The sequence below is a fragment of the Lycium barbarum genome, chromosome 10, assembly GCF_019175385.1.
Source record: "Lycium barbarum isolate Lr01 chromosome 10, ASM1917538v2, whole genome shotgun sequence".
In the NCBI taxonomy this organism is placed as follows: Eukaryota; Viridiplantae; Streptophyta; class Magnoliopsida; order Solanales; family Solanaceae; genus Lycium; species Lycium barbarum.
This window is the reverse complement of record NC_083346.1, coordinates 27389333-27417305: the sequence shown is the minus strand read 5'-3', so window position 1 is coordinate 27417305 and position 27973 is coordinate 27389333. Positions and strand designations below refer to the sequence as shown.

At 37.8% G+C, this 27973-nt stretch overlaps 2 protein-coding genes across 4 annotated transcripts; one reads left to right on the top strand and one right to left on the bottom strand.

Moving 5' to 3' along the window:
* Positions 1–26: 26 nt before the first annotated feature.
* On the bottom strand, positions 27–7187 carry LOC132614443 (bifunctional aspartate aminotransferase and glutamate/aspartate-prephenate aminotransferase). The gene is made up of 10 exons (XM_060328898.1): positions 6960–7187; positions 3367–3601; positions 3203–3296; positions 3016–3119; positions 2201–2449; positions 2006–2119; positions 1779–1862; positions 1401–1571; positions 1002–1115; positions 27–412 (listed from the first exon to the last, which is right to left on the bottom strand). The coding sequence occupies exons 1-10, from the start codon at positions 7085–7087 to the stop codon at positions 272–274; spliced, it is 1434 nt and encodes a 477-aa protein (XP_060184881.1). The 5' UTR covers positions 7088–7187; the 3' UTR covers positions 27–271.
* Positions 7188–10381: 3194 nt separating this feature from the next.
* On the top strand, positions 10382–23474 carry LOC132612579 (general transcription factor IIH subunit 2). Of its 3 annotated transcripts, none has more exons than XR_009571864.1 (6): positions 10382–10738; positions 11747–12014; positions 12948–13409; positions 13606–13978; positions 21788–22152; positions 23110–23474. XR_009571864.1 is itself a non-coding variant. In XM_060326662.1 (5 exons), exons 2-5 carry the CDS (start codon positions 11751–11753, stop codon positions 21934–21936), a joined length of 1248 nt encoding a protein of 415 aa, XP_060182645.1. In that variant the 5' UTR covers positions 10382–10738; positions 11747–11750; the 3' UTR covers positions 21937–22883. The 3 variants fall into 3 exon arrangements, 1 of the variants encoding a protein (XP_060182645.1); XR_009571865.1 differs by lacking the exon at positions 23110–23474 and adding an exon at positions 22315–22883; XM_060326662.1 differs by lacking the exon at positions 23110–23474 and having other exon boundaries at positions 21788–22883.
* Positions 23475–27973: the final 4499 nt, after the last annotated feature.

Below are 27973 nucleotides of genomic sequence, written 5' to 3'. Positions count from 1 at the left end.
ACTAACTATACATCACTGACTCAGAATTTTGGACATAAACGCCACACTCCATTATTTTCATTTTCAGTCATCAACAAAAAAATTACACACAAATTAACAACTTCAGTCTACAGGAATTTTCTCAAAATCCGGGAGAAATAATAATCGGTAATGCACTCAAGAATACATATAGTGAGAGAAGATGGAGGGGGTCAGACTACAAACTAGTTACGACCTTTGGCTGTGGGCTGTAGCAGCATCCCAATCAGCAAAAGCATTATTGATGCATGTTTTAAACTGGGACAGGAGGTTTGAGAGTAACCAATGCTTTCTTGATTCTCTCCACAGCTGCCTGCAAGGTCGAGAGCGATGCTGCATAGGAGATACGGATACATGTGTCATCCCCAAATGCATCCCCGGGGACTAGCGCAACCTGTTTAAGGTAATGAGAGTCACATGCATTAGGGAATGGACAACATAAATAAGCGGCAAGGAGCATCCTAAAGTAATGCACTTTCACCAAACCACGATGAACTATCAGTTCTTTTTATAGGATTGTCTTCCTAGAATCTTTACCAAATGAGACAATTACATTTTTGGACTCCAGGTTTTATATATTCAGTATAAATATACATATACTATACATATTGTATACACAAAATATACGTATAATATACATAATCAGTGTATAAGTTTTGTATACTTTGGCTAGCGCTCGTAATTAATCTCAGCCGATGGGCCAAAAATGAAAAAAACCCAATTATATTTGCCTAAAATCGAGAATGACATAGTTAAGGGGGAAATCTTTTCTGCAGAATCCCCAGGTTGGATGATACTCAAGTAGATAATACACTCAATGGTAAAAGTATTAAGGGTTGTTTGAAAGTTGCAGTATTGGAATTTTCTGAAAAAATGTCAAGAGTGTATCCTAAAAAATGTTTTTAGTGAAAGCAACTTCGGACCTATGGGTAAGTAAACATCTGTCGTTTTGTAATTAAAGTTCAAGAAACCATGAATCTTACTTGAGCTTTATCCAGCAAATATCGGCAAAGAGATTCTGAGTTGTCGACGGTGCCAAATCCATCAACCTCTACTCCATAATAAGAGCTTAAATCAATAAATAGATAAAATGCTCCCTGCAAAAGAAAATATAAAGTTTGGGCTCAATATATCAGGGGTAAGAGTTAAAAAGGAAAGAGTCAGCAGAGTTCTACTAATAATAGATGCACATAATCTTGTCTCTCTACTTTTTAAGTCCTCTGTTGAGAAAAGAAAATATAAAGTTTGGGCTCAATATATCAGGGGTAAGAGTTAAAAGGGAAAGAAGTCAGCGGTGTTCTACTAAAATAATAGATGCACATAATTGTGTTTCTCTACTTTACTACTGAGTACACCCATAGTTCATACAGATGGACCGTTACCCGAGGCTCTGAAATTTTGACATCATCTATTTCCCCAAAGCTGCTGACAAGGAAATCTCGCCGTTCACGAAATGCTTTTACCATAGTTGCAACTGCTTCTCCACCAGCAAAGCCCAGTCCCAAAGCAGCCACAGCTGCTTTTTGGGAGATGCTACTTGCACCTGATGTGAACTGCAATAGGACAGAAATAGATTTAGAAGTGAACTATCTCATAGGGGAAGAGACTGGATGATATGAAGAAAACTTTGTCAATTATCTTAAACTTTAGCCAACGATGAAACTCAGTTTCCACACCTGTTAACTTGTTAATAAGAGTTCCGAAGAAGAAATACCACATTCATTTAAGTCAATATACTTGTTAAGAAAAAAAGATATTACCTGGCTCTGGATCTTATTACATGCAGAAACAAAATGTTTAGGACCAGCAATATAGCCAAGTCTCCAACCAGTCATTGCAAATGCCTACAAGAATACATATATTATAAGGCACACCTTCCAGATATGTATTCCCATATTAGTAAACAAAATAGTCATTGCCAAGGAATTCAAGAAACGCAAGGGAGAAGTAAGGAATTATAATTTTCATATAATAAGAGCTGCGTTACCTTAGAGAAGCCATTTACAGTGAGAGTCCTATCCCACATACCAGGCAAAGATGCAAAGCTAGTATGAGTTGCAGGTGCATAAATAATGTGTTCGTAAATTTCATCTGATATCACCTGCAGACCAGAAAGCATTTTTTAAGATTCAGAGATCAGATTGGGATTATATTCAAGATGAGTTAGTTATGATGAACCTACAAGAAGCCTCGGATGCCTAGCCACAATCTGAGCAATCTCCTCAAGCAATTTTCGAGGGTAAACAGACCCTGTTGGGTTGGACGGAGAACAAAGAATCAGAAGTCTTGACTTTTCAGTCAGTTTAGATTCAAGAAGCTTTGGATCTAAGAGAAAATCTTCAGATATGCTTGTTGGAAGAATCACAGGCGTTGCATCTGCCATCCTTGCCATTTCAGGATAACTCACCCAATAGGGAGCCGGAATAAGAACCTGCGCCGTGTATGTGGGTTAATAAGCCATAGTACCTCTTATATCTCAGAACTAACAAACAATCTTCATTACGTTGACTGTCATTATGACAATGCAGACTGAGTGATTTCTATCGTAAAATCCCACTGCTTAACATCCATATTTGAGGGGGGAAAAAGAAAGAGTATCCAACCTTCACTTCTGCATCTGACTTCACCAAAATGGAAGTTCTCTTTTTTAAGTGAGGGAAAAGCAAACTGATTTAAGTAATGGCACTAATGGTATATTTCCCATCACAGTTAAACCAGCTATAGTATTTTTCTACCAAGAGATTAAACAATAGAGAAAAGGTGAAATATGCTGGCAGTCCCTTTTATGAAGAAAACAACCTCCAGCTTAAATATTTGTATCCAAACAATGAGCCCAGCAGTCAAAAGTAAAAGAGGAATTGATTAAACAATCAAACAGTTGTCAACGTGTTAAGCCATTCACTACCAAAGGGAAATTTTGGGAAGACCTGTGATAACAATTCGATGTGGAAATGAGAATTATGTGGAAGTTAATAATCCTTGGATGTGTAGAGTTACCTCATCCCCTGGGGAACAAACTGCAAGCACTGCCTGAACAATACTTTGTTTTGCCCCATTGCTTACCAAAATCTGATCAGGCGTGTATGATAGCCCGTTCTCCTCTACATCCAGAAATTAGATCAGATAAAGCAAATTAAAAAAAAAAAAAAACTATGTAATAAACTTCAACTAGAGAAATTGGTACCTTTTAATTTATGACAAATAGCCGACCGAAGTTCCATTGTACCTGCATTTGGTGTATACCTAGTATGACCTTCACGAATTGCATTTATCCCAGCCTGAATAAGTGAAACTGATTTAGCAAATAGAGAAAAGATAGAACATTGATTTCCTATTATGAAATATTACCTCTGCTATTGCGGTGGGAGTGTCAAAATCAGGTTCACCAGCTGCTAATCTAATAACAGGTACACCAGCTTGCACAAGAGCAGTAGCCTGATCAGTTATAGCAACCGTTTTTGAAGGCTTTACTGCATTTACCCTGGGGCTGAGCGAGATATCAACCTCAACTCTGTCCATGCTCTGTGTTATGACAACTGAACCTTTTCCATGTGAGTATAGCTGCCTCTTTGGCCCTGAAGATCTGCAACAGACAAATATAAACAAATATTCTGATTCAGCAAAAACATCTAGGTGGAGTATTTCTTGCTGAATGCTTATCATGGTTCATTGACACATTCCCTATGTCAAGTTATTAGAGAACTGCACCATATAAGAAAGTTCATGTTTTTATGTCTTTTTCAGAGATAGGATAAAACAATGAATTATGTCTCTTCAAGCTCTCTTTCTTCCCTTTTCTCCTCTTCCTTTTTCTTGACTGCTAATAATTAAGTTCAAATAATAAAAGTAGAATTACATGTTCATTCAAACATTTCAATATCACAACTTTTGTCACTTATGGTTGAGAGGTTAACCTTCTTGGGATGGCCTAGAATGAAAATAAGGTTCTATACTAAAATTGACAGGGGGAGACTCTATCTTTGCAATTTGCAAGGTGAAACATTTTATAAGCAGACTGGGGGTAGCTGAAGACAAAATGTCCCAAAAACAAAACAAACAAAAAACAAAACAAACAAAAAAAAGAGACAAAGAAAAGCGCGATAGGTTAGAAAAACAATAGTGAGAGAACAAAAGGAAAAGAGAAGGCTTGTCGTCTCTGATAAATGAGAAGAAAGATGTAAAATTACGCATGCGATCACCATCATTTAATAATGATTATACTTGAGATATTTTATCAAAAGATGATTATGCTTAAGATTCTTTATCAAAAACTGATTATACTTAAGATTCTAGAGCAGACTCTCTCTGTGGCATTATCTTCTTTCCTAGCCACTAACTAATAATTAGAAAACTAAAACAGCGATGACGTTAGTTAGTTTGGTGGCCCAAGGTTTACATAGAGTGTGAATTACTGTGATAAGCTTATAGGCATTGCTATCTTAGACCACGTCAAAAGCATAATGTTTCAATTATTCTACATGCATGCAGTAGCCTAAACTAATTACTCCACTCAGAGTGGTACAATTTAATTTCTTTATGCAGATTTAGATACTCGCCAAAGATGCACATATCCAAGAAAATAAAAGTCTTAGATAAAGACAATTTTACATGTACAAAATGTACTCGTGTTTTTAGTGAATTCACAGTTCCAAGCAACAGCCTTTAGGTCTACCTGAAGGAGTTTGTTAAAAGTTAACGATAAGATAAATTTGGTCAATGCTCTTAGTTACCTCATTCAGATAAATTTCCGTCCTTGTAATTCACTAAGTAACTGTGATAATTTTAGGTACATTTCAACTGTGGGAAGAGGGAATGCGAAGTGAAGAATACTGTAGCTATCTCGTGAAAATGTACTCTAGGTTGGCCAAGCTTATTGAACTGAAATCAACAAATTAAGTTAATTGGCATTAACAACATTGAGAATATTAGTTTAAGTTATTCTCTCCTTTAACTTGAGTATACTTTATCACCTTGAGTTACTATAAACTTTTGAAGAACTCTTTGCCTTGAGTTACAATAAACTTTTACTGTTACCATTCAAAAAAAAAAAAAAAGTAACTTATAAACTTTTTGAATAACACTTTTCCTTGAGTTACTATAAACTTGATAAATTAGTAATTGATGCAGATCTGGTAGATGATGAGAAGCTTGTAAAGGAAACATTCAAGGTTTTTATGTAAATTTATTTAGGGAAACTGAAAATTGGAGACCAGATTGGGAGGATGAGAACTCAAATAGGCTCCCTTATACTATCAGAAATTAGATATATCTATCCTTCATTTTATTTTGGCATATATAAGGCTATGTCGTTATACATTCAGCTATTTCTGCCCCCCACCCGTTAAATAGATTTGTCCCTTCTTAAAATATACAAATGTGCCTGCGCTCAAATATAAACACATGTCTCATGTTAACCAAACCCGACCAGTCCAATTAAAACCCACTGTTTTTCTTCTCCTTTATTCAACGTTTAACAGGACACTTTCACATACTATTAGGGTTCTCCCATAAACTAATGGGGTCCTTGAATTTCCTTCTCTCTTGTATAATTACTTCTTAGTTTCATACTTTAAGGTGTTAAAGTTGTAGGAAGATAGTGTTTGCAATGTCATAAAACACATCTCATCTTCACCTCACCCCGTAGCACCTATCTCCACCCCACACCCCTTAACACCCCCCCCCCCCAACAAAAGTCCCACCTCCCATAGTATTTCTGTAGATTATATACAGATGCTTTTAAGATAGTATTTATTGCTTACCTACCGAACACAAGAAAATAAGTAAGATACCTACCGAACACAAGAAAATAAGTAAGAAACCCAAACATTTTTCATGAAGAATACTTTCCATTATACAGAACACACCCTACATGGTAGCTTCAATATTAGACTAACGGAGTTAAGGACTAGCTCGAAGCACTAACCATAAAATTAGTCCTGCACTAATATGCTTATGTCTTAGTCCTTTACTTCTCTACAATTCAAGCATTATAAAGCCAAAACTCGAATCTCCTCTCCGGCAAATCAAAAGACGCTACAACGCTGCTGTCTAGTCTAGCATAGAAGAGAGTAGATCCCTAAATTGATTAAAGTTTCCATTTTTCCAACTGGATCTCTCTCTATTTGATCAAAGAATCCTTTTGGTTGATTTGGTTCTCAACCGTTATTATTCTTGACATTGCTATTTTGTTATTTTGGTGGTGGAAAGCTGAAGCAGAGGTTTTGGTATCTATTACTCTAGTCCTTTCTCCTTGAAGTTTCGAGAAACTTGGTGTTCTACTGCAATTTGCTAATTACAATATGATTTCCAGAATCAAACAAAAATTAATTCACCAACTTCAATATTCTAATTCTCAATCATCTGCAAACCACAGCGAACACATTCTTAAGAATACATTCTAACAACTCAAAAATTCATTAAGGTAATTGCAGTTAGCAACCAAGAAACAACAAGAGCAGAGATAAAATTACTTGAGAGAGAGAGAGAGACCGTTTAAGGAATTTCTACTACATAAAAATCAAAACTTTCACCATCCCAAGCATTCTCAAATCCTAAAACACACCAATAAGACTCCTAGAACTAAACAAAAACTAATTCACCACCTTCAACATTATCATTTGCAAACGATAGCTAAAACATTCTTGAGAATACATGCCAACAATTCAAAATTCTTTAAGGTAATTGCAATTAACAACCAAAAAACAACAAGGGGAAGAGCGATCAACTTTCACAATCACAAGCATTCTCAAGTCCCAATAAGATTCCTAGAACTAAACAAATACTAATTCACCAACTTCAATGTTTTGGTTCTCAGTCATTTGGCAATTGCAAACACAGCTAAAGCATTCTAAAGAATAAATACTAACAATTCACAATTCTTTTAAGGTAATTGAAATTGAAATTAACAACCAAGAAACAACAAGGGGCAGAGAGGAAATTACTTGAGAGAGAGACTTTGGAGGTTAGAAGAGAAAGAGATTGATTTGGAGTTGAGTGAATCAGACTGGATTCCAGGAATAATGGCTCTTGAACCAATTCTTGATGAAGAAGTAGCAGCAGCAGCAGACATTTGGTGGGATGTATATCCAATTTCAAACTTGGGTTTTCAACTGATTCCATTTGGGTGATGGAACAACTTTTTTATAAATAGTGAAATGAGGGTTGGTAAGGTTGTTGGATGGAGGCTGCTGGAAATTGAGGTTGGTGAACTTTGGGTCTCTTTATTTTCTGATTTGCTTTGTTTTTGTTAAGACTAAACCTATTATGATTTAAGAATAAATATGATTAAAAAAAATAATCCGGTGCACTAAGCTTCCACTACGCGCAGGGTCCGGCATCTCTGCAAGAGGCTGTTTCCATGGTTCGAACCCGTGATCTCCTGGTCACATGGCAGTAACTGGCTCGGCATTTTTACAAGAGGCTGCTCTCACGGCTCGAATCCGTGACCTCCTGGTCATATGTATGGCAGTAACTTTACTAGTTACACCAAAGCTTAAGAATAAATAGGATTATATTCCCAAAAAAAAAAGACTTTTTATATATAAAGTACGGAAAATGGTTTTAACCAAATCCTACTCATCCAATTAAATTGTTTATCTCCTTTATTCATCATCTAACAGAACATTTTAAATATTAGGATGTTTTCATGGATTAATTGAGTCCTAAATAGGGATATGCAAGATCCGATTTAATCGATAAATCGAATCGAAAAAAAATGCTTTTTGTTTATCGGTGTCGGATTATTGGGTTAATGGGTTTTAAACGGTTTTGTAAATTTTTATTTGATTATTGGTTATCTATTATTAATTTTTAGATTTTAGTTAATGATTAAATCGATAACTTAATAAGATAATATTAAATTTATCTTTTTTATCCATAAATATTGGCTTTAGATTTTAAATACAAACCCTTTGTATCCGGCTAATTCTTTTGCATTGTTGAAGTTGTCGGCTTGGTGCTACCAAAGTCTTTGGCTAGTTTTATTTTTCCTTTTGTTGCAAATATTTCTTTTGTAATAGTATTGTTCATGATCTAAGAAATAACTAGCAAGCTAACTTGAAATGGTATATGATGATTGACGAGTGAGAGCTCCTCAAAACTCTGTTGATTATAACACAACATATATTTACGCTTTTGCAATATAATTTATCATTCTCTGATGCTCTCACAATTTAGTGAAAACAAGAGAAAAGTAAAAATACTTAGATGAGCATTTTTTTTTTTACATGTGAACCTGCAGCCGCTACACTTCGGGTGCGCACAAGGTAAACTCAGCTCCTGTGCAATAGCTCGCAAACCACACAGGAGAAGCAACCCACACTAGGCAAGCCCTGTGCGACGAGCTCGACCCAAAAGGCAAATCCCCTATTGTCATAGGCAGGGGGTTTTGAACTTAAGACCTCCATTATGAAAGCCCCATGCTCAACCAATTGAGTCGTCCTTGCCAGTGGCGGAGCTAGAAATTTTGGTAAGGTTGTTCAAATATTGACAAGTATATAATTTTTTCCGATGAATGAGTGCAATGAAATTTTATTAAAACATCATCACTGCACACCCGCCTAAAAATTTATGGTCCATTTGATTTCGCAAGTTATTCTTGATAAATTTCATTACTAGAAAACTCTTACGGTGATTACAATATCAAATGACAACAACATATCCAGTGTACGTAATCCCACAAGTGGATAACAACAAGGGGCATTCCAAGAATGTTACAAAGCGAGAGATAACGACTAATTAATTTTCTTTGAAAAAAAAAAAAGAGAACAAAGTTGGATAATTAAAATGTTCACAGAAGCAATTAAAAAAGAAAAGAGAGCAGAATAAGTGGTAGCTAACTTGCCATTAGATCTCGTTGTCTTCTTTTTAACAATACGTCTTCTTCTTTTCTAGGAAATAGGAAGGAAAGAAGAAAGACTAAAGGAGCTTCAACAAATGAGTCTAACGTAATTTCAAACCAACATAGGAATAAACCAAATATCAAATCATAACTCAAAGACATTTAAGCTTAGTCGGAACATGGAAGAAAATAAGTGCAAATACAAATCAATCAAGTAGCTTTAGACAATGTTTGTATATTTTCTTTTAAAGAAAGAAGATTACCAGCACTTGACGCAAGCCTTAAACCGTGACTTTTAGATAAAATTGAACACATTTACCTCTAAGCTATCTATCTCAATTATTTTAAGGGTGTTCAAAATTTAATTTATATCCAGCTAACTATAATATCTAATCCATATACTAGTACAATTTTCCAGTCAAGGGTGTGTAGCTGACCACCCTTGGCCATGAGTGGCTCCGCCACTGGCCCTTGCGGGTATTTAGATGAGCATTTTCTTAACGGTTGAATAAAAAATTGAACAGTTAAGGACCGCAAGCCAATTAACCGATAACTAATAGTATCTTATTTGTTTAATTATTGATTTAGCATGTTTACAAATCGATAACCGATAAATCGAACCGATAATATATAAAATTGCAGCAAACTGACCAATAAGCACCCCAAATCCTAAATTCCCTTCTCTCTCGTCAAATTTCTTCTTATTTTTGTACTTTAGGTTGTTAAGGTTGTACAACATGGTGCTTGCAATGTCGACAAGCAATTATTCTTCGAAGAGGAAGTCTCGCTATAGAAAAAACTACCAACCACTTCACTTGGATGACTTCTTATAACTACGGAAGGAGATTCTCTAAGGGCCCGTTTGGTTGGGGAGCAAGTTGTCTCGGGATTAATTATTCCACCTTCAATGTGGAAAAAAACGTGAGATAAATCCATTCCAAATTAACTATCCCTTATCATTCGTACCAATCAAGGCGTAAGTGTCTTAAACCTAAAGTAAGAGATTTTAATTTTGGTGTTGGTTGAATTTTAAAGTAACTTTTTATTTTTTCCTTATTTAATATTTTTTTCGGATAAAAAAGATTGTCCATTTAGCTTTTTTTTTTTAGGTAAAAAAAAGCGTTCACTTATCAAATCACAAAAAAATTAATCTTTTTTTTTGAAATTTGCCCCTATTAAGTGTTCTGTGATCAAATCTCAATACCTATTTAATAAGGGGTAGTTTGGTCAAATTACCTATTTCTTTCGAGGAGTTAATATTTTTTTAAGAATATGCAAATAGTTAAGTGAACTTTCTTTTTGATCCGGAGGGATTAGTTCATAAGTGAAAGTTGTTTTCATTGTGTTTGTTATTGGGTCACAGGTCTTTATTTTTATGTTTTAAATTCGTGTTGAGCATAGTCTTACAAAAAAAAAAAAAAAAAAAAACAGAGCAGTAAATACATTAGTACTGTACATGGTAGCTTCAACATGAAAGTAACGGAGTTTTAGGAGTAATATTAAGTAGTAACCCTAAGACTAATCTACTTATATCTTAGTGCTTATATTTTCTCTATACAATTTTCAAGCCTTATACTGTAAACCCAAACCTTGTATCTTTCTCCTCAAAAGACTGCCGCAGAGTAGAGTAGATCCCCAAATTCATTAAAGTTTCCATTTTTCCAAGTGGGTGTCTCTACATTTGATCAAAGAATCCCTTTTGGTTTATTTGGTTCTCAATCGCATTTGACTGTTTTCTATTCTTATCACTTTCTGCCTATCTTATTACTCTAGACATTGCAATTTTAAGAAGAAGCATTCCAATTTGCTAAGTACTAGGATATTCGTCCGTGACTCATTTGTTGGTGACTTTGTTTTCTGATCAACACTCTGCATAACAAGGTCAGTTCCTTGTTTTCGCTATTTCATTTGCTTTTAATCACTTATCTCACTTAGTTTAATAAAATTAACTTGCATCTTTTAATCATTTAAATCCCCACCTGGTTTAAATCCGGAATGGAACCACAGTTGTAGTAATCTGAACCCTTAATCGATCTCAGGTTACGACGTAGACTAGTAAAATGGAGTTATTTGCAATTAGTTGTAGTAAATAGGTGCCCTGACGCAGCTTAACTCGTTAGGTGACGACTCCTCTTTTTTAGCACATTAAAAGAGTTTTCACATGTTGAAACCCGCTTTCGCTTCGCGACAAAGTCTCCATTTGGCTTTTGAGTCCAATATTAACCGGCCAAGGAAGAGAGTATACTGTTTGGCTTGCAACTCTTGAGTTAACAGAGTATGTTGTCGTTAGAATTGTTTAGGTACAACCATGAATGTATAACTTTTTTGGAAGGTCTATATCTTTTTTTTACCCCAAATGTTCCAATAACTTAAGTACTCTAAGTAACAAAGCAGGCAGAGGAACAGAGCTATAGAATATACAGGCTTTAGAATGCCAATGTGTATTAACAAAAAGTTCAATTTTGTAAGTCTTGCTCTGTTACAAGGGGAAAAAAATGAAATGCCAAAGATCATAAAAATGTTTTTTTTTTTTTTGCCTTTTTAATTTAATGAAACTGCAGTTTCTGGTTTGCTGGATGAAGCTGGGAAACATACCGAAGCATAATTTGTTTTCTTATTTTGATTGTTGTGAATACTTTGGCGATTGGTTCTCAAGGAGGTTTTCAGTAAACAGGCACAGAATGTGCCACACTTTAGGGGAAAAGTGAAATATAGAAATAACAAAGGACTACGGGCAGATTAGAAAATAGTGCATACGATAAGGATGTGTAATGCAAAGAGCTGAGCTCAGCACACGCACATACAGTTTCTTGTTTTAATATTGAGTTTGTACAATTAGTTTCTCAAGTATTTGGTCATCTTGTTGAGAGTTGGCATTATATCTAACAGGGAAATGAACAATGAAGAAAAACGATTTAATCGAGAAGAAGAGGAGGAGGAGGAGGAAAGTGGGAGAGGTCGAGAAGCTTGGGAAAGAACTTATGCAGATGAAAGATCATGGGAGTCTTTGCAAGAGGATGAATCAGGACTCCTTCGTCCAATTGACAACAAAACTCTATCCCATGCTCAGTATCGACGGCGTCTCCGCACTGCAACCGCTGCACGAATTCAGAAGGGTCTCATTCGGTATCTCTACATTATCATTGATTTCTCCAGGGTATGTAAAATCCTCTATGATTGCACAATGACTGCATTTCTATATTTGGTTGTTTATATTTGAAGGTTTAAATTTTCATTGCGAGATATGAAAAAATTATTTAAATATCTATGGTTATCTGTTTGTAAATGAGTTATCTCCAGCAGAAGTTGAGGCTGAAGATTTTAGTGATTGCAACTAGTTTATTATGCTATGAGATACTAATAAAGCTAAGTGTATTTCTGTTTTTTGTAATGGTTTGAGAAACCAATACTCAGAATAACTTTTTCAGAAAATTACGCTGATGTATGCAATGCAATTGGGTGCTCTTCTTTGATCAGTAATAATTAATATTCAAGTAAATACCCCCTTTCAGTTTTTATGTCACCATGTATCCTTGAACACCACCTCACATTGATTTCTATGAACCATGTTTTGAAATTCTGAGATAAAATTGTGAATTGAGTGTGTCCAAGACATTATTGCCTTATAATAAATGTCCTTAACTGGGTTGTGCTTATCACTGCATTGTACATTTTCTTTTTTCATTGACAAGGTGCAATAAACAATCTTATGTATTTGCACGGAAACATTGTGCTGACAGTTCTCCTTTTAAGATGTCAGCATCCATTGTTTTTTGACATTTTTCCTAGGACTCTTTTGTGCACATTGGTCGAAAGTCTTTCTGAGAATTGTTGGCGTCTACTTGATACTTATACTAAATGGTTATAGTTCCGCAACGCCCAAGCGAACTTGGAAAGCTAGAAGAAAAATTGAAATGTTTGAGTACCAGAAATCTACACAGAATAAAATAGATACTTTATGCATTCATTTAAATTAAGTCTGGATGATTTTAAAAATGATATTCGAAAGCGTGACAGTAATGTCTCATAATATCTTGAACTTTATACAGCTTTTAAGTTAATAATTGCTTACTTGATTTTTGACTTTTAGGCAGCTGCAGAAATGGATTATAAACCAAGCCGAATGGTTGTAGTTGCTAGACAAGTGGAGGCTTTTATAAGAGAATTTTTTGACCAGAATCCACTGAGTCAAATTGGCTTGGTGATCTTGAAAGATGGAGTAGCTCATTGTTTAACAGATCTTGGTGGCAGTCCTGAGGCTCATATCAAAGCATTGATGGGTAAATTGGGTACCTCAGGTGATGCATCCCTCCAGAATGGCTTAGATCTTGTGCGTGATCTCCTAAATCAAATCCCATCATATGGTCATCGTGAAGTCCTTATCCTGTATTCGGCTCTTAGCACATGTGATCCGGGGGATATACTGGAAACCATCCAAAAGTGCAAAGCGTCTAAGATAAGGTGCTCAGTAATTGGTCTCTCTGCAGAACTCTACATATGCAAGCATCTCTGCCAAGAGACTGGGGGAATGTATTTTGTTGCATTGGATGAGGTGAGGAATAGATATTTGAGATGTGCAATACTTGAACTTGTGAAACAAACTAATAGAGTAAGGAAATCTTCTGCTGGAAATTTGGTTCTAATTGCCTACTACATAAAACATCTCACTGAATAATGATTAGCAATATGTAGGAGGTGTAATATTGTTAAACTTTTTATAATTAGTTTCTTGGTTATTGCTCTGTCAGCCTCATTTAAAAGAGTTGGTATTGGAGCATGCCCCACCTCCTCCAGCTATTGCAGAGTTTGCTGTTGCAAATTTGATCAAGATGGGGTTCCCCCAAAGAGCAGCAGAGGGTGTGATTTCAATTTGTTCGTGTCATAAAGAGGCTAAAGTTGGTGGTGGATACACTTGTCCGAGATGCAAAGCACGCATATGTGAGCTGCCTACTGAATGCTGCATCTGCGGCCTGACCCTGGTATCTTCTCCACATTTGGCAAGGTCATATCACCATCTCTTCCCAATAAGGCCATTTGATGACATTTCACCCTCAGTTCTGAAAGATCTTCACAAGTTACCAAAGAATTGCTTTGGTTGCCAACTAAGTCTCCTAACTCCTGGTAAGAGCATTCTTAAGCTTATTTTCAAAATTGAAACTATGCAGAGGTAAAAAATTCATGCCAAAACAAGGAAATCTATCTTATTTGTTTGCTCTCAAGATTGCACTGTAAGTAACCACTGAAGTAAATCTGCGACGCAATGAAGCACCTGGTCACACAGGATATTTGTAAAAAGATTTGCATTTTTTTTGGTTCAAAACTGAAACTTCTAGTGGTAAAAGGTTCAAGCCAAAAATGAGGAAACTGTCTTTTCTGTTTGCTTCTGAACTCTGAAGATTGCATTGTAAGTAACCTTTAAAGTGAATCTGAGATGCAATGGAGCACCTGGTCACACAGGATATTTGTAAAATGATTTTCATCTTTTGGGTGGATATTATCATTATCCATGTATATGTTAGGATGTCCGATATGGTGAGAATTCTCAAACGGAGTAGTTTATCAGATTAAACCTCAGGTGCATAACCCTGACCTGAAGCATCTTGTGTTGCTGAGGATGTCAGTGAAGTTTCTTTCTTTAAGTTCATAGCTGCATAGAATTGTACAAGGCATTTGCATTATTGTTTGTTGTCTGAGATTTCTTGTATGTGCATTTCTCCTACTATACAACAACAACAACAACAGCCCAGTGAAATCCCACATCCTGGGGTCTGGGGAGGGTATAATGTACGCAGACCTTACTCCTACCAAGGTAGGATGGCTGTTTCCGAGAGACCCTCGGCTCAATAGAAGCATAAAAAGGGGGTCAGATAAGGTTAAAAGATTTAAAACGATATTGCAATGAAATAATGCAAGCGACACAGTAAAACAGGATAATCAAGGAATTCAAAGCGATATGGAAATGCAAATCACGAAAGCGGCACAGATAAAATAGAGTAATCAAAGTACAGAAAGTAGCAAATAATAACATAAATCAAAGCACAAGAAATTATAATGCGCTAATGCGCCTACTAATAAGGAAAGATAACGAGACTTATATACTAGCCTTCTACCCTAATGTGGGTCCTCCACACCTTCCTATCTAAGGTCATGTCCTCGGTAAGCTGTAACTGCGTCATGTCCTGTCTAATCACCTCTCCCCAATATTTCTTTGGCCTACCCCTATCTCTTCTGAAACCATCCATGGCTAACCTCTCACACCTCCGCACTGGGGCATCTATGTCTCTTCTCTTCACATGCCCAAACCATCTCAGTCTCATTTCCCGCATCTTGTCTTCCACCGAGGCCACTCCCACCTTATCCCGAATAGCCTCATTTCTAATCCTGTCGCTCCTAGTGTGCCCACACATCCATCTCAACATTCTCATCTCGGCAACTTTCATCTTTTGAACGTGAGAGATCTTAACTGGCCAACACTCCGCCCCATACAACATAGCCGGTCTAACCACCACTCTGTAGAACTTGCCCTTCAGTTGTGGTGGCACCTTCTTGTCACATAGCACTCCTGAAGCTAGCCTCCGTTTCATCCACCCTACCCCAATACGATGTGTGACATCATCGTCAATCTCCCCGCTGCCTTGCATGATAGACCCAAGGTACTTGAAACTACTTTTCTTTTGGATGGCCTGAGCACCAAGCCTAACTTCCACGCCAACCTCCTGGGGTGTCTCACTGAACTTACACTCTAAGTACTCTGTCTTGGTCCTACTCAGCTTAAATCCTTTAGACTCCAAGGTATGTCTCCAATCCTCCAGCTTAGCGTTAACTCCGCTACGAGTCTCATCGATCAGGACTATGTCGTCCGCGAAAAGCATACACTATGGCACCTCACCTTGAATTTGTCGCGTCAATCTATCCATCACCAAGGCAAATAAAAACGGACTAAGAGCTGATCCTTGATGCAACCCCATCACAACTGGAAAGTGCTCTGAGTCCCCTCCTACTGTCCTTACTCTAGTTTTGGCTTCCTCATACATGTCCTTGATCACCCTAATGTATGCTACAGGTACACCTTTAGCCTCCAAACATCTCCATAGGATTTCTCTTGGAACTTTATCGTAAGCCTTTTCTAGGTCGATGAATACCATATGCAAGTCCCTCTTCCTCTCCCTATACTGCTCCACCAGTCTCCTCACAAGATGAATGGCTTCTGTAGTTGAGCGTCCCGGCATAAATCCGAACTGGTTCTCTGAAATAGACACGCCTCTCCTCACTCTCATCTCCACCACTCTTTCCCACACTTTCATAGTATGGCTTAGTAGCTTGATACCTCTATAGTTTTCGCAACTCTGGACATCCCCCTTGTTTTTGTATAGAGGGATCATTACGCTCGACCTCCATTCTTCGGGCATCGTTGCCGTCTTAAAGATGACATTAAACAACCTAGTCAGCCACTCCAAACCTGCCGAGCTCGCGCTCTTCCAAAATTCCCCAGGGATCTCGTCAGGTCCGGTCGCTCTTCCCCTGCGCATCCTACGGACAGCACCCTTAACCTCCTCAACCTTAATACTCCTGCAATACCCAAAATCGTGACGCCTCCCTGTATGCTCCAAATCTCCCAACACGATGTCTCTCTCCCCTTCTTCATTCAAGAGTTTGTGAAAATATGACTGCCATCTCTGTTTAATGAGAGTCTCCTCTACCAATACTTTTCCATGCTCATCTTTAATGCACTTCACTTGATCCACATCGCGCGCCCTTCTCTCCCGCACCCTGGCTAGCCTGAACAATTTCCTATCCCCGCCTTTCTCTTCTAGTTCAGCATAGAGGCGTTCAAAAGCTGCCGTTTTTGCCGTCGAAACCGCCGACTTCGCCTCCTTCCTCGCTATCTTATAAAGTTCCCTATTCGTCCACATCTCCACCTCATCCTTGCTTTCTATCAGCTTCGCATACGCCATCTTCTTTGCTTCCACCTTCCCTTGCACTTCTCCATTCCACCACCAGTCCCCTCGATGCCGACCACGACTACCTGTCGAGACTCCCAACACTTCCCTTGCTACAACCCTAATACAACTAGCCGTCCTATCCCACATACTGGTCGCATCCCCACTACTATCCCAGGCCCCCATATCCTTCAATTTCTCTTCCATCTCCAGGGCACTAGCCGTGGTCAAACTCCCCCATCTGATCCTAGGTCGATCATCCCCGACCCTCTTCTTCCTCGTCATCTTAATCCCTAAATCCATCACCAAGAGCTTATGTCGGGTTGTAAGGTTGTCCCTCGGAATGACCTTACAATCTTTACACAAACCTTTATCATCCTTCCTAAGAAGTAAAAAATCTATCTGAGTCTTAGCCGCCGAACTACGGAAGGTTACCAAGTGCTCTTCCTTCTTTGGAAAACTCGAATTGGCTATCACCAACCCAAAAGCTCTTGCGAAATCCAAAAGTGAAACTCCTCCTCCATTTCTGTCCCCGAAGCCAAAGCCTCCATGCACATCATCATAACCTCCCGAAATAGACCCGATGTGCCCACTGAAATCCCCTCCCACAAAAAGTTTCTCAGTAGGCGGTATGCCTCCCACAAAAAGTTTCTCAGTAGGCGGTATGCCTCCCACTAACTCGTCCAAATCCTCCCAAAAGCGCCTCTTCTCCTCCTCGCGTAAGCCCGCTTGCGGCGCATAAGCACTAATAATGTTCAAAGTGGTCCCTTCAACGATCACCTTAATCGACATCATCCTATCGTTGACTCTCCTAACCTCCACCACCTGATCCCTTAAATCACTATCTACTAAAATGCCTACCCCATTCCTATACTTCGATCTACCAGAGAACCAAAGCTTATACCCGTCTACCTCCTTAGCTTTAGGTCCTACCCATTTGGTCTCTTGGACACAAGCTATATTAATCTTCCTCCTCTTAAGGGTCTTAACTAGCTCTATGGACTTTCCCGTTAACGTCCCAATGTTCCAAGAACCTACTCTCAGTCTAGATGCTCCTTTAACCCACTTACTCCTCCTAACCCTCGTCCCCGTCCCCGTCCCTGAACGAGAACATGACCCTAGTCTACCATCAATATCCAAAGCCACGAAAACGCGTTTGAACTAATAAATTAGTCAAAGGTCTAAAGTCAGCAAATGTAGCTACAAATGTATGAACAAAGCATAGATATGAGAACCGGAGGTACCAACTCCAGTCGAAATGAACCTGTTCGCCGCCGGAAAATACTGTTCACGTTGGGGGTACTGTTCACGCGGAGTACTGTTAACGTCGGGAGTACTGTTCACACCGGGGTACTGTTCACGTCGGGGGTACTGTTCACAGCGAAAAAACCAGAAAAGTTGCCGGAAAAATTCGCCGGCGACTGAGCAGCGGCTATCCGGCAGATAAAAAGGGAAAAAAGTAGAAGAGAAGAAGAAGAGGAGAAGAAAAAGGAAAAAGCGAAAGCAAAGTAAATGTAGCCGGAAAAGTCGCCGGCGTTACCTGGTCGCCGGTATTACCTGAATGTGATAGTGGCCGGAAAAGGATCTGAAATATCAGATATCAGATCTAATCTGATCTAAATCTCAGATCTAATGGTGAAGGGAAGAGGAGAGAGAGGAGAGAGAGGAGAGAGAAAGTTAGAGAGAGGAGGGAGGTATCTTTAGGAAAAAACTCTCCTACCGTGTCTTCTTCCCCAACCTCACCCTTCCCTTCTCTGGTCTCTCTCCGGCTAAGTTGCACGGACTCGGGTGCAGGTATTCGATACGGGTACGGATCCGAGTGTCGATTCGGCAAAATCTAAATTTTAAGATTCGGGGGTGCGTATTCAGTTATGGATACGGGTGTGGGGATTCGACAAAATCTAAATTTTAAGATTCGGGGGTGCGTATCCAGTTATGGATACGGGTGTGGGGATTCGGCAAAATCTAAATTTTAATATAATTATATTTCAAGTATTTTGATAGTTCAATATTAGTTATTCCTCCTAAATTAATTTTAATTAATATAAATTAAGTGCTCTTAAATCCTCTCACTCTTGATATAGTTATCTAAAATGCTCGATTATTGTTATTTGTCATTTTTCTAAGTTATTTTCAATTCATTATCAAATTATATATTTGAAATTATGTAAAAAATACTATAATTTACAATAATTAATAATTTAAATTATTTAAAAGGCATATGAAAAAATACGTTCCAAGAATAATCCGTTGTACAAAGGGGTCAATTTTATTATGTACAACCAGTAAATTTGTCCGTGCTTTTGTGCGATTAAAAATATAAATTAATTATAAAAAAATTGACATGCTAATAATTAATTTAGATATTATCCCTATATTGTATGAGAAAGAAACATTTACAAATAGCATAATTAGGTGCCTTTCAATTTTGTGACACAAGTAGCATATAATGGAAAATAAAGGGGATAAAAATAGCATATATGGAGAATAAAGGGGTCATTTTTGTACGTTAATACAATTAAGATTTTAAGAGTCCTAATTCTAGCTTCTACACGTCTCCTCCAGCTGTAAGCCTGTAACTTTTAAGTCGTCTTCTTCAAATTCTCCAAACTTCCTTTTCAAGCGTTTACAGAGCAAAGTTCTAGCCTTTAGATTGTCTCTTTCACTGTCTCTTCGTTCTTTCCTCAAGATAGAAAGAGAAAGCCATTCAAGGCCGGAAACAAACCCTCCATCTATATCACTGCTTCTCTCTTCCATCTGAACTCAACACAACCTTGTATTCTTGGTTTATCTGAAACATGAAGCAGCAAAAATGAGATACAAGTACTATAATATTGAAGTTGTGTCATTTTCCTTATCTTAAATCTATTTTATTTTTAATTTTGAGAAATCAAAATCTCAAATGTTTTCCCCAAATTTGTCGACGGACTCGGGTCAAAGTATCCGGAGTTAGTCGACAGTATCCCGGATGTTTGCCGTTCCCGCACCCGACCCGTGCACCTAAACTGGAGAGTCCATGCAACTTAACTCTTCGACAACTCATTCCTTCATTTTCTCCCTTACCTATGAAAGCTTTACATAACTTTGCTCTTTCCAAATACCCCCCAAAAAAAATAAAAAATAGAAATATGTCATTATTCCAAACAACACAAATCATGCCTATAAATACTCAAGTCGTCCCTACCTCACTCAGTTGCCCAACAATACAAGTACTACCCCTCAGTCCCATGCAAGTTGGGTCGGCTATATAAATCCTCACTGACCATATTACTCGAGTTAACTCATATCGTACCAACATTATATACATTAAAAATAATATTAAAAATAACTCAACATAAAAAGTACTAGAAGTTCTTTATATTTTGTGACTGTTGTATAGATCTCCGAAAGGCTAAACAACTCCGATAAAAGTATAGGATGTAAAGTAAAGGTGTTAGCATGACTAAAACGTATTCTCAATTAATAGGTATCTCCTGCATAGATTTTTTTCTTCCACTGTGCCCTATCTTCCGCTAAGCCTGCATGAACCCCAATAATTATACTCCCTCCGTTTCAATTTATGTGAACCCATTTGACTGGGCACGGAGTTTAAGAAAATAGAGAAGACTTTTAAACTTGTGGTGTTAGATGAGTCACATATATTTTGTGTGGCTATAAATAATTGCATAAAGGTAAATTGTTTCCACATATAGAAAAGAGGTCATTCTTTTTGGCACGGACTAATAAGGAAATAGGTTCACATAAATTGAAACAGAGGGAGTAAGTTTTTTTATACGACTTCCTTCCAAGTGATTTAGGTTTACCTCATTACCTCATCCCTTTTTATTACTTTCTCTAACCATGATTTCATATCTACAGACCAATGCATTTGGAGGTCGATGCCAGACATAAATATACCATCTCAAGCGGCTTTCTCTTATTTTATCCTCGATGTGTGCTACTTGAACCTTCTTGTGAATGAGATCATTTCTAATCTTGTCTAGTCTTGTATGACTGCATGGCCATCTTAGCAATCTTCATTTCCGTGACACTCATCTTGTAGATGTGTTACTTTAGAGGCCCAACCATAGCGTCGGTTTTTCTCTGGCAAAGTTTTATAAACCACGTTTCAAGGCTACAAAATCACCGACTGTTCATGGATGTTTTGTTAGACTGAATAATGAGGTTCATCATCTTCTTTTTCTTCTACTTGTTCATGGGTTGCCATCCCCTTAGTTTCGTTAGATTTAAGTGTTGATATGGAGGTGGGTATGAGGGGCTTTGATTGTAAATTGAAAGGCTGTCGATATGTTGGGCTTGGAATGGTGGATTGATGGATGATGTGCTGTAGTAGTAAAAGCTGGGTGTTGTTCATCCATGGTGTTCTTTTCATCAATCAGTCTTGGTTTACGATGGTTTTTCTGAGTGGAAACTGAAGGATCGCTAGTTGGTATTTTTCCCTGGTGGGATAATACTATCCATGGTGTTCTTTTCATCAATCAGTCTTGGTTTCCGATGGTTTTTCTTAGTGGAAACTGAAGGATCGCTAGTTGGTATTTTTCCCTGGTGGGATAATACTTAGGAGGGAGAGACAAAGGCTACAGTGGTTTCCAGTGATCGGTAGTCTGTCCAAACTGATGGTGGAGAGGTGGTGGTAGCAGCAAAGAGGAGTTCAATAGGAGAAAGAAGAAGAAAGAAATAAAATAAAAATTACATTTCAATTCATGCGCTCAACTCTGTGAAAAACACTCATTGTGCCACATTACTGTGAGGTTTTAATATGCATATTTTGGATATACGTTAGGTTGTCTGAAAAATAACAACCTCAATTGAGGTGTGTTAAGTGAAAAGTCGTGGCAACATTAAGTCTTAAGGGGATCTCCATGTATTTAGCTTAATGCAAACTTAATGTATAGGATTCTCAATTTTTGCTTGTTCCACTTTTCTCTCCATTCATCAGGTTTCTCACTTTTTGCTTGCTCCACTTTTCTCTTTATTTGATCTGATGCAGGAAATTTGCCAGGTCCACAGGTTGCTTGTCCAAACTGCAAACAACACTTCTGCCTTGATTGTGATATTTATATACATGAGAGCTTGCACAATTGTCCAGGTTGTGAGAGCTTAAGGAATTCCAAGACCATTAGTGATATGGAAGAATAATAAGGATATCTGTTTTGAAGTGGTTTATTCCTCAATGGAACAAGCTAAATGGCAGAAATGAAATGTTCTGTTGGATGTTCTTGTCAAGTACAGAAATCTTGTTTCAGACCATGTCCCGAGGAAAAGTCAAGCTGGCTGCTTTTACGGAACCTTTGTTGTTGGATGCAGCCAATTTCTATGGAACAACTATGGGAAACACAGCTACTGATCTCAGAGGTGAAACTTCTAATTCAAAGTTTTGGAGCTATGCAGGATTATAGCATGATGTATTATCATATATGACTATCAGATTGTTGCTTCTTGTACCCTCAAATTTTGACTTTAAAGAAGAAAAAAAGAAGTTGGTGATGAGATCTCTATTTTACCTTTGAGCCTCAGGAATTTTGGCATTTAACTACTGGACAATCCACTGGTGAAATCATTTTTGAGTGCTTCATTGTGCATTTCCAAAGGTAGAGGCCATTGCTACTGGTAGATGAGAATAATTTATCAGGGATCGTTAAGCGAAAGAGATTGTTTAGGAGGACAATTAAATTAGCTCTTATGAATATGTTATAGCCATATTCAGCCTTTGTCACCAGTGAGAATGACACTTAAGCTGTAATACCTGCTCATGTTTGTGCATACTTAAGTTGATTTAAATCGAACACTCTCGAGCCTCTTTTAAAGGTTATTGGCCGAGTGGCACTCTGAACTTTTTCTTAGTTATTCTGGATTATCTTTTCCCCAAAATTTATGTTACTCTAATCAATAATCAAGTTTAGAGACATTTGCATGACCTTTGTTAGACTCAAGGATTTCCAACCATCTGGCTTGTCACCTGGGCTGGGCATTTGGTACTTCGGTTCGGTAGCCTTTTGGATCATATATACTATGTATCGAACCGTCGTTTTTCCATACGACTGGGTATCAAAATCAAGTTAGTATTAATATGTATTTTTCGTTAATTACTTATAGTTATAGTATCCAAGTTCATAGTCCACGATAACAGTGACTTGCTGGATTACACAAAATGCAATTGAATTTACTTGTGAAAATACATTTCTGCTGTGAACCCGACCCTACTGTGTTGGTATTGAGTTTCATTTTGTTCTTTCCTTGTGGTCTCTCTAGCTCATTTATATGGTTAGTTATAAAAATCTAACTATTTATATTGATGTTTCTGCGGAAAAGGGCAGGGGAAGCTTACTTGGATGGATGAAAATGATCATAGTCAGCGGATTCAAGAATTGTAGATGTTTTCCGGCTCCTTTAAGAGCTATTTTCTTCATAGATTGGAGAACTCTATTTATTCTAGTGCGGATGGCTGACAATCTTGGTTTTAATAGGACTTCTTACAAGCGTTGTTTGTCTACGCCACAGAAACTTAAGTTTATTCCCGCAATGCCAAAGCTACTGAGATTTCAGGGCGTGGATCCTTGTAAAATTTTGGAAGATGGTGAAGTTTGTAAACTTCATTAACAGCTTAGATTTGCTTCTTATCTGCGCTAACTTACAAACACTAATGTATACCTAGCCGACGACAAATGTGCCTGGTTTTTGTCTTGCCTGATCACGTTGAATGTCATTTGTTCTCCAGAAAAAGAAAACAAAGTAGGGGGATAAGGGGCCGTGTTCCAGAAAAAGAAAACAAAGATACGAGCATACATTTGTTCTCCGTAGTTTTCAAGTGAAACTTTAAACTCAAACAAGAATTTCTCCAGGTTTTGTGGTTTTGTGCTCGTATCTTTATAAACCATAAAACCTGGAGAAATTCTTGTTTGAGTTTAAAGTTTCACTTGAAAACTATGGAGAAAAGGGCCAAAATTGGTATCTGATGTAACGACCTATTTGGTCGTTTAGCACTTTTAAGCCTAATATCCCTAAAACACCCTTTTCGTGGTCTAATGTTGCTGTCTATAGCTTGCGATAACGGGTGATTCGGTTATTTAATTGACGAGTAAATTTTAGAACATATGTATTTAATGTGTGAGAATAGTTTATTCATAGAAATATTATTTGCACACATATAAGGCGTAAGTGGGTAAATATGGTATTTGACGGAGTGAATAATTTTTAAATAAAATAAAATGGTTGAGTAAAAAGATTATTTTGGATAATGATTTTAGTGTGGGTGCACCGTTGCTTTGGTGGCTAGCAAAAGATTAGAGACAAGTCATCTCTTTCATGGTCCTTCAAATTCATTGGTAAGAGGATTATTGAGTAGAGGAATGTGGATTCTGGTGTTTGCTTTTCCAGAGAAGGCAAAGGAAGTTGTTTAAATATTTAGTAGTACTAAGAGTGGAGGAATAAACAATTAAAAAAAAGAGAGTAGCACCATTTAAATAAAAATGAGGCAACTTTTGACTAGGATCATTATTAGTCTTGTGTGGAACCTGGGGGGAAACTAATTATGTTTCACATGTGCGGACCCCACTACCCATTAATAGAAAATATACACATATATCTCACTTTGGCTGAACCAAAGATTTGAGAAGGAAATATGCTGCAACTTCCTTTTCCAAACATTCTAACGTCGGCCACACTAGAAAATAGGTAGTGACTTTATTTCAATTTTCTTTCTCTTGAGCAACAAATGAAAAAGAAGTGAGCAGCAACGTACTACTCCATAAACATTAGGCTCAGTACTTAAAAGATTAAGCAAGCAGCAACGTTATATAATTTTATGACGGGTTTCGCTCACTGCTTCGATCTCGTCGTTTGTTTTGTCGTGTTGTTGAGTTCGGGCTTTCTTCGAAGTGAAGTAAGGTGAAAGAAGAATATTTCTTGGCACATAAGACCTTGTCCGTTCGGAAGCACTTCAGAAGGAAAAAGCTTTGGCGTGAAAGTTCGTGACACCTGTTCGGCATTGAGGTAGGTTACGGTTTACTTTATGTCTAGACTCCGGTTAGCAAAACGTATGTAGATAGTAGTGATTGACGGGGAAAGCATGATAGGTCTTCAGGCATGGTGTGGAGGTAAATTCCATCTAGGTTGATATTGTCAGCTGTTACGTGGGCTTGTCGCCATTATTGTGATACTATTATGTGGGCTTGTCGCCATTATTGCGATATCGTTATATGAGCTTGTCACTGTATTGTGATTTCATGTACTTGATATAATTTCCTCTCTCTTGTGATCTCACTGGTCATATGGAAGAGGAAGGTTATTACTGAGAAACTGAATATTGAATTACACTTCCTAGTATGAATCTACGAAACCTATGACTGCGGTGATTATTGAGGTTGATTTCATGCGAGGCATGCATCCCATATTTTATATGTTATTTGATGTAATTATCACCTTATGAAAGGGAAGGGAAATATTGATTATTGAGCCATGGACAATAATATGACTTGTACTTGTTTATTGCATATTGGTGATATAGTTGAGACTGATATCATGCATGACATGCTTCCATATTACTTTTATGTTTTCCTAATGGTGAGGAGAGTGATTGAGAGACTCCGAGGTCTTTGCCGGAGATTGAGAGTGACAGAGAGACTCCGAGGTCTTTGCCGGAGATTGAGAGTGACAGAGAGACTCCAAGGTCTTTGCGGAGATTGAGAGAAATTGATAGCCTCCGAGGTTTCTGCCGGAGAGCACGAGTGGTACATGGACTTCGCGGGTCCCCCATGGGTCATGACTATGAGACATTGACATAGCATGTGTGTACGAGAGTGGAGCGTGAGAGGTGACTACTGCATTGCATAACATTTACATAGCACGACATTGCATTGCAAGGCACTCCATTTGAATTGCTATTCATGTCATTGCATGACACATTCTCTGATTGATTTTAATTTGTGAATTATTGAGTTATTGTTGTAAGTAATTATTTTAGAGACTTGATGGACTCGAGGTTTGGAGATTTTCCCCTAGGCTTATAACCTGAGATTTGAAATCCCTTGCGACTATCGTACCGCTAGACTTTCATATGTGCTAGAGTTGGGACTGTGTTTGATTACTTATCTGCTTACTTGTTAGTTGCTTCTTGTTTATATGCGTGAACTAAACATTGTCGGCCTATGATACCTACGAGCCTTGTGTTGTGCTCATACTACTCTTGCTACACTCCTTGTGGAGTGTAGAGTTATTTTCAGGTGATAATCGGAGTCTCACGACCGTTTCGAGGCGTTCGTGATTGGCGTTTGGGTGAGCTATTTGAGATCTTGCAACCCAGAAACTCTCCTTAGATTTCTGTTGTTCTCTATCCTTAAACAGAAGTCGTATCCAGTTTGAGTCTGTTACCTACTTCAAATTGTAAACTTCTTAGAAGCTCCTGTATGAGTCTAGACCAGGTTTTGGGAATTTCTTATACTAAAAGTATTTATTCCGCATGTTGTATCTAATTAAGGTTGTTACCTGAAGGGTTCGCCCACCAGGGAGGGTTAGTGTGGGTGCCCGCATGATCCGTGATTTGGGTCGTGACAAGTTGGTATCAGAGCCTAGGTTACCCGGTCTATAAGTACAAGAGCAATGTCTAGTAGAGTCCTACTTATGGGTGTGTTGCGCGCCACACTTATAATTGGGAGGCTATGGGACATCTAGGAAACTTCAGATTCTTTCATTATTTCGTGCTACTTCATTCAAATTGGTATCTAGTTGATCCCAATTGGTATCTGAACTTCTCTGTTTTACCTTCTCCCGGATGATGGGAGCTCGTCCTTAAATTCTTGCGCGAACGGTTGTTTACGACATGTTGTGGTACGGTACGAGCTGTGTTGTCCTAATTTAGATGCGTAACTAAGTTCGGTTTCTAGCTATGACTTGAGGTTTCAGCTGTGTGGAGTCGTGATTAGGCTCGTTATTGTGAGGTTGGTTGAAGAGATGGGAGAGGCGATCCATAGGGTCATAGGATCTCCATATTTATAGTATTGGGTTTTCTCGGAAGGGGCAAGAGTGCATTTATGGCTTAATAAGAGCGATTTGTTCGATGATATGATCGGTTTGGGAAGCGTATAGCAAAGTAAGAGTTCTTATGGTATTTTGGTAAGAGTGTTATTATGATGACGTGACAAAGGCGAAAAAAAAATACACGGTTAGTTAGATGTGTATGGTTCGGTGTAGTTAAGTAAGGGTTGGTATTTCATATATGAGCACCTTTTTGAGGACTATCGAATAAGGCATGGGTCAATGGAATTATTTACGGTAACAAAATGATGATGGTGTGACTAGTACTAATGGTGAAAGACTTTTGGATATCGGTGATCACGTTAGTGAATTTATAAAAAAATAATAATAATAATAAAATTATTTCCATTAAGAAGTTTTGGCAAGGGTACTTCGACGAAAGAATATGAGAATATTAACAGGTTTGAGCAGCGATCGGTCGTTTTGAAAATCGATTCTCTTTTTGGCGTATTGTCCATTCTAGAAGCTCTGTAGTATTTATTTTGACCTGCTTGCAAAATTTGAAGTCAACGGATATCATTGATTTACTTTGGGAGAAGGTTTCACTATGAAAATTTTGGAATTCAATTATTTGGATAAATTATTTATTTTGGGGAAACGTGTTTCGACTGAAAAGTTAGATCCGTATCGTAATTTCGGAGTTGTAGTAGCAAGTCTCCTCGCGTTTCGCCATCATATGAGGGAGATATGACAATCTTACTAAAAGAATTCATTGCTGGTTTTTTTTTTTTTTCTGATGTAATTTTGCTTAAAAGTTGCGAAATGGCTACTGAAATTCGTATTAAAAATCTGCATTCTTTCCAAAACTTGAAACCACCATATCTCATTCATTATAAGGTCAAATTGAGTGATTCAAAAGCCTAACTTGAGTGACATTTCACAAGGAATCCGTTGGAAGCATCAAAAGCGAGTTTTGGGATCAGTTGGCACGAGAAACGAGACGGAACAGCTGGACATTTTTGTTATTAATGTTGGATTGTAGTGGGGATAAAGGATAAAAATAATTTGATTAATAGATTAGTGCTATGACTTTTCCTTTCTAAAAGTTGGTGGCAGTGGAACATAATTATGAAAAGGTGGGAATAGGGTATAAATATAGTGGAGTGGTCATTTAACAAACAAATTAATTCTAAATTGTTGGACA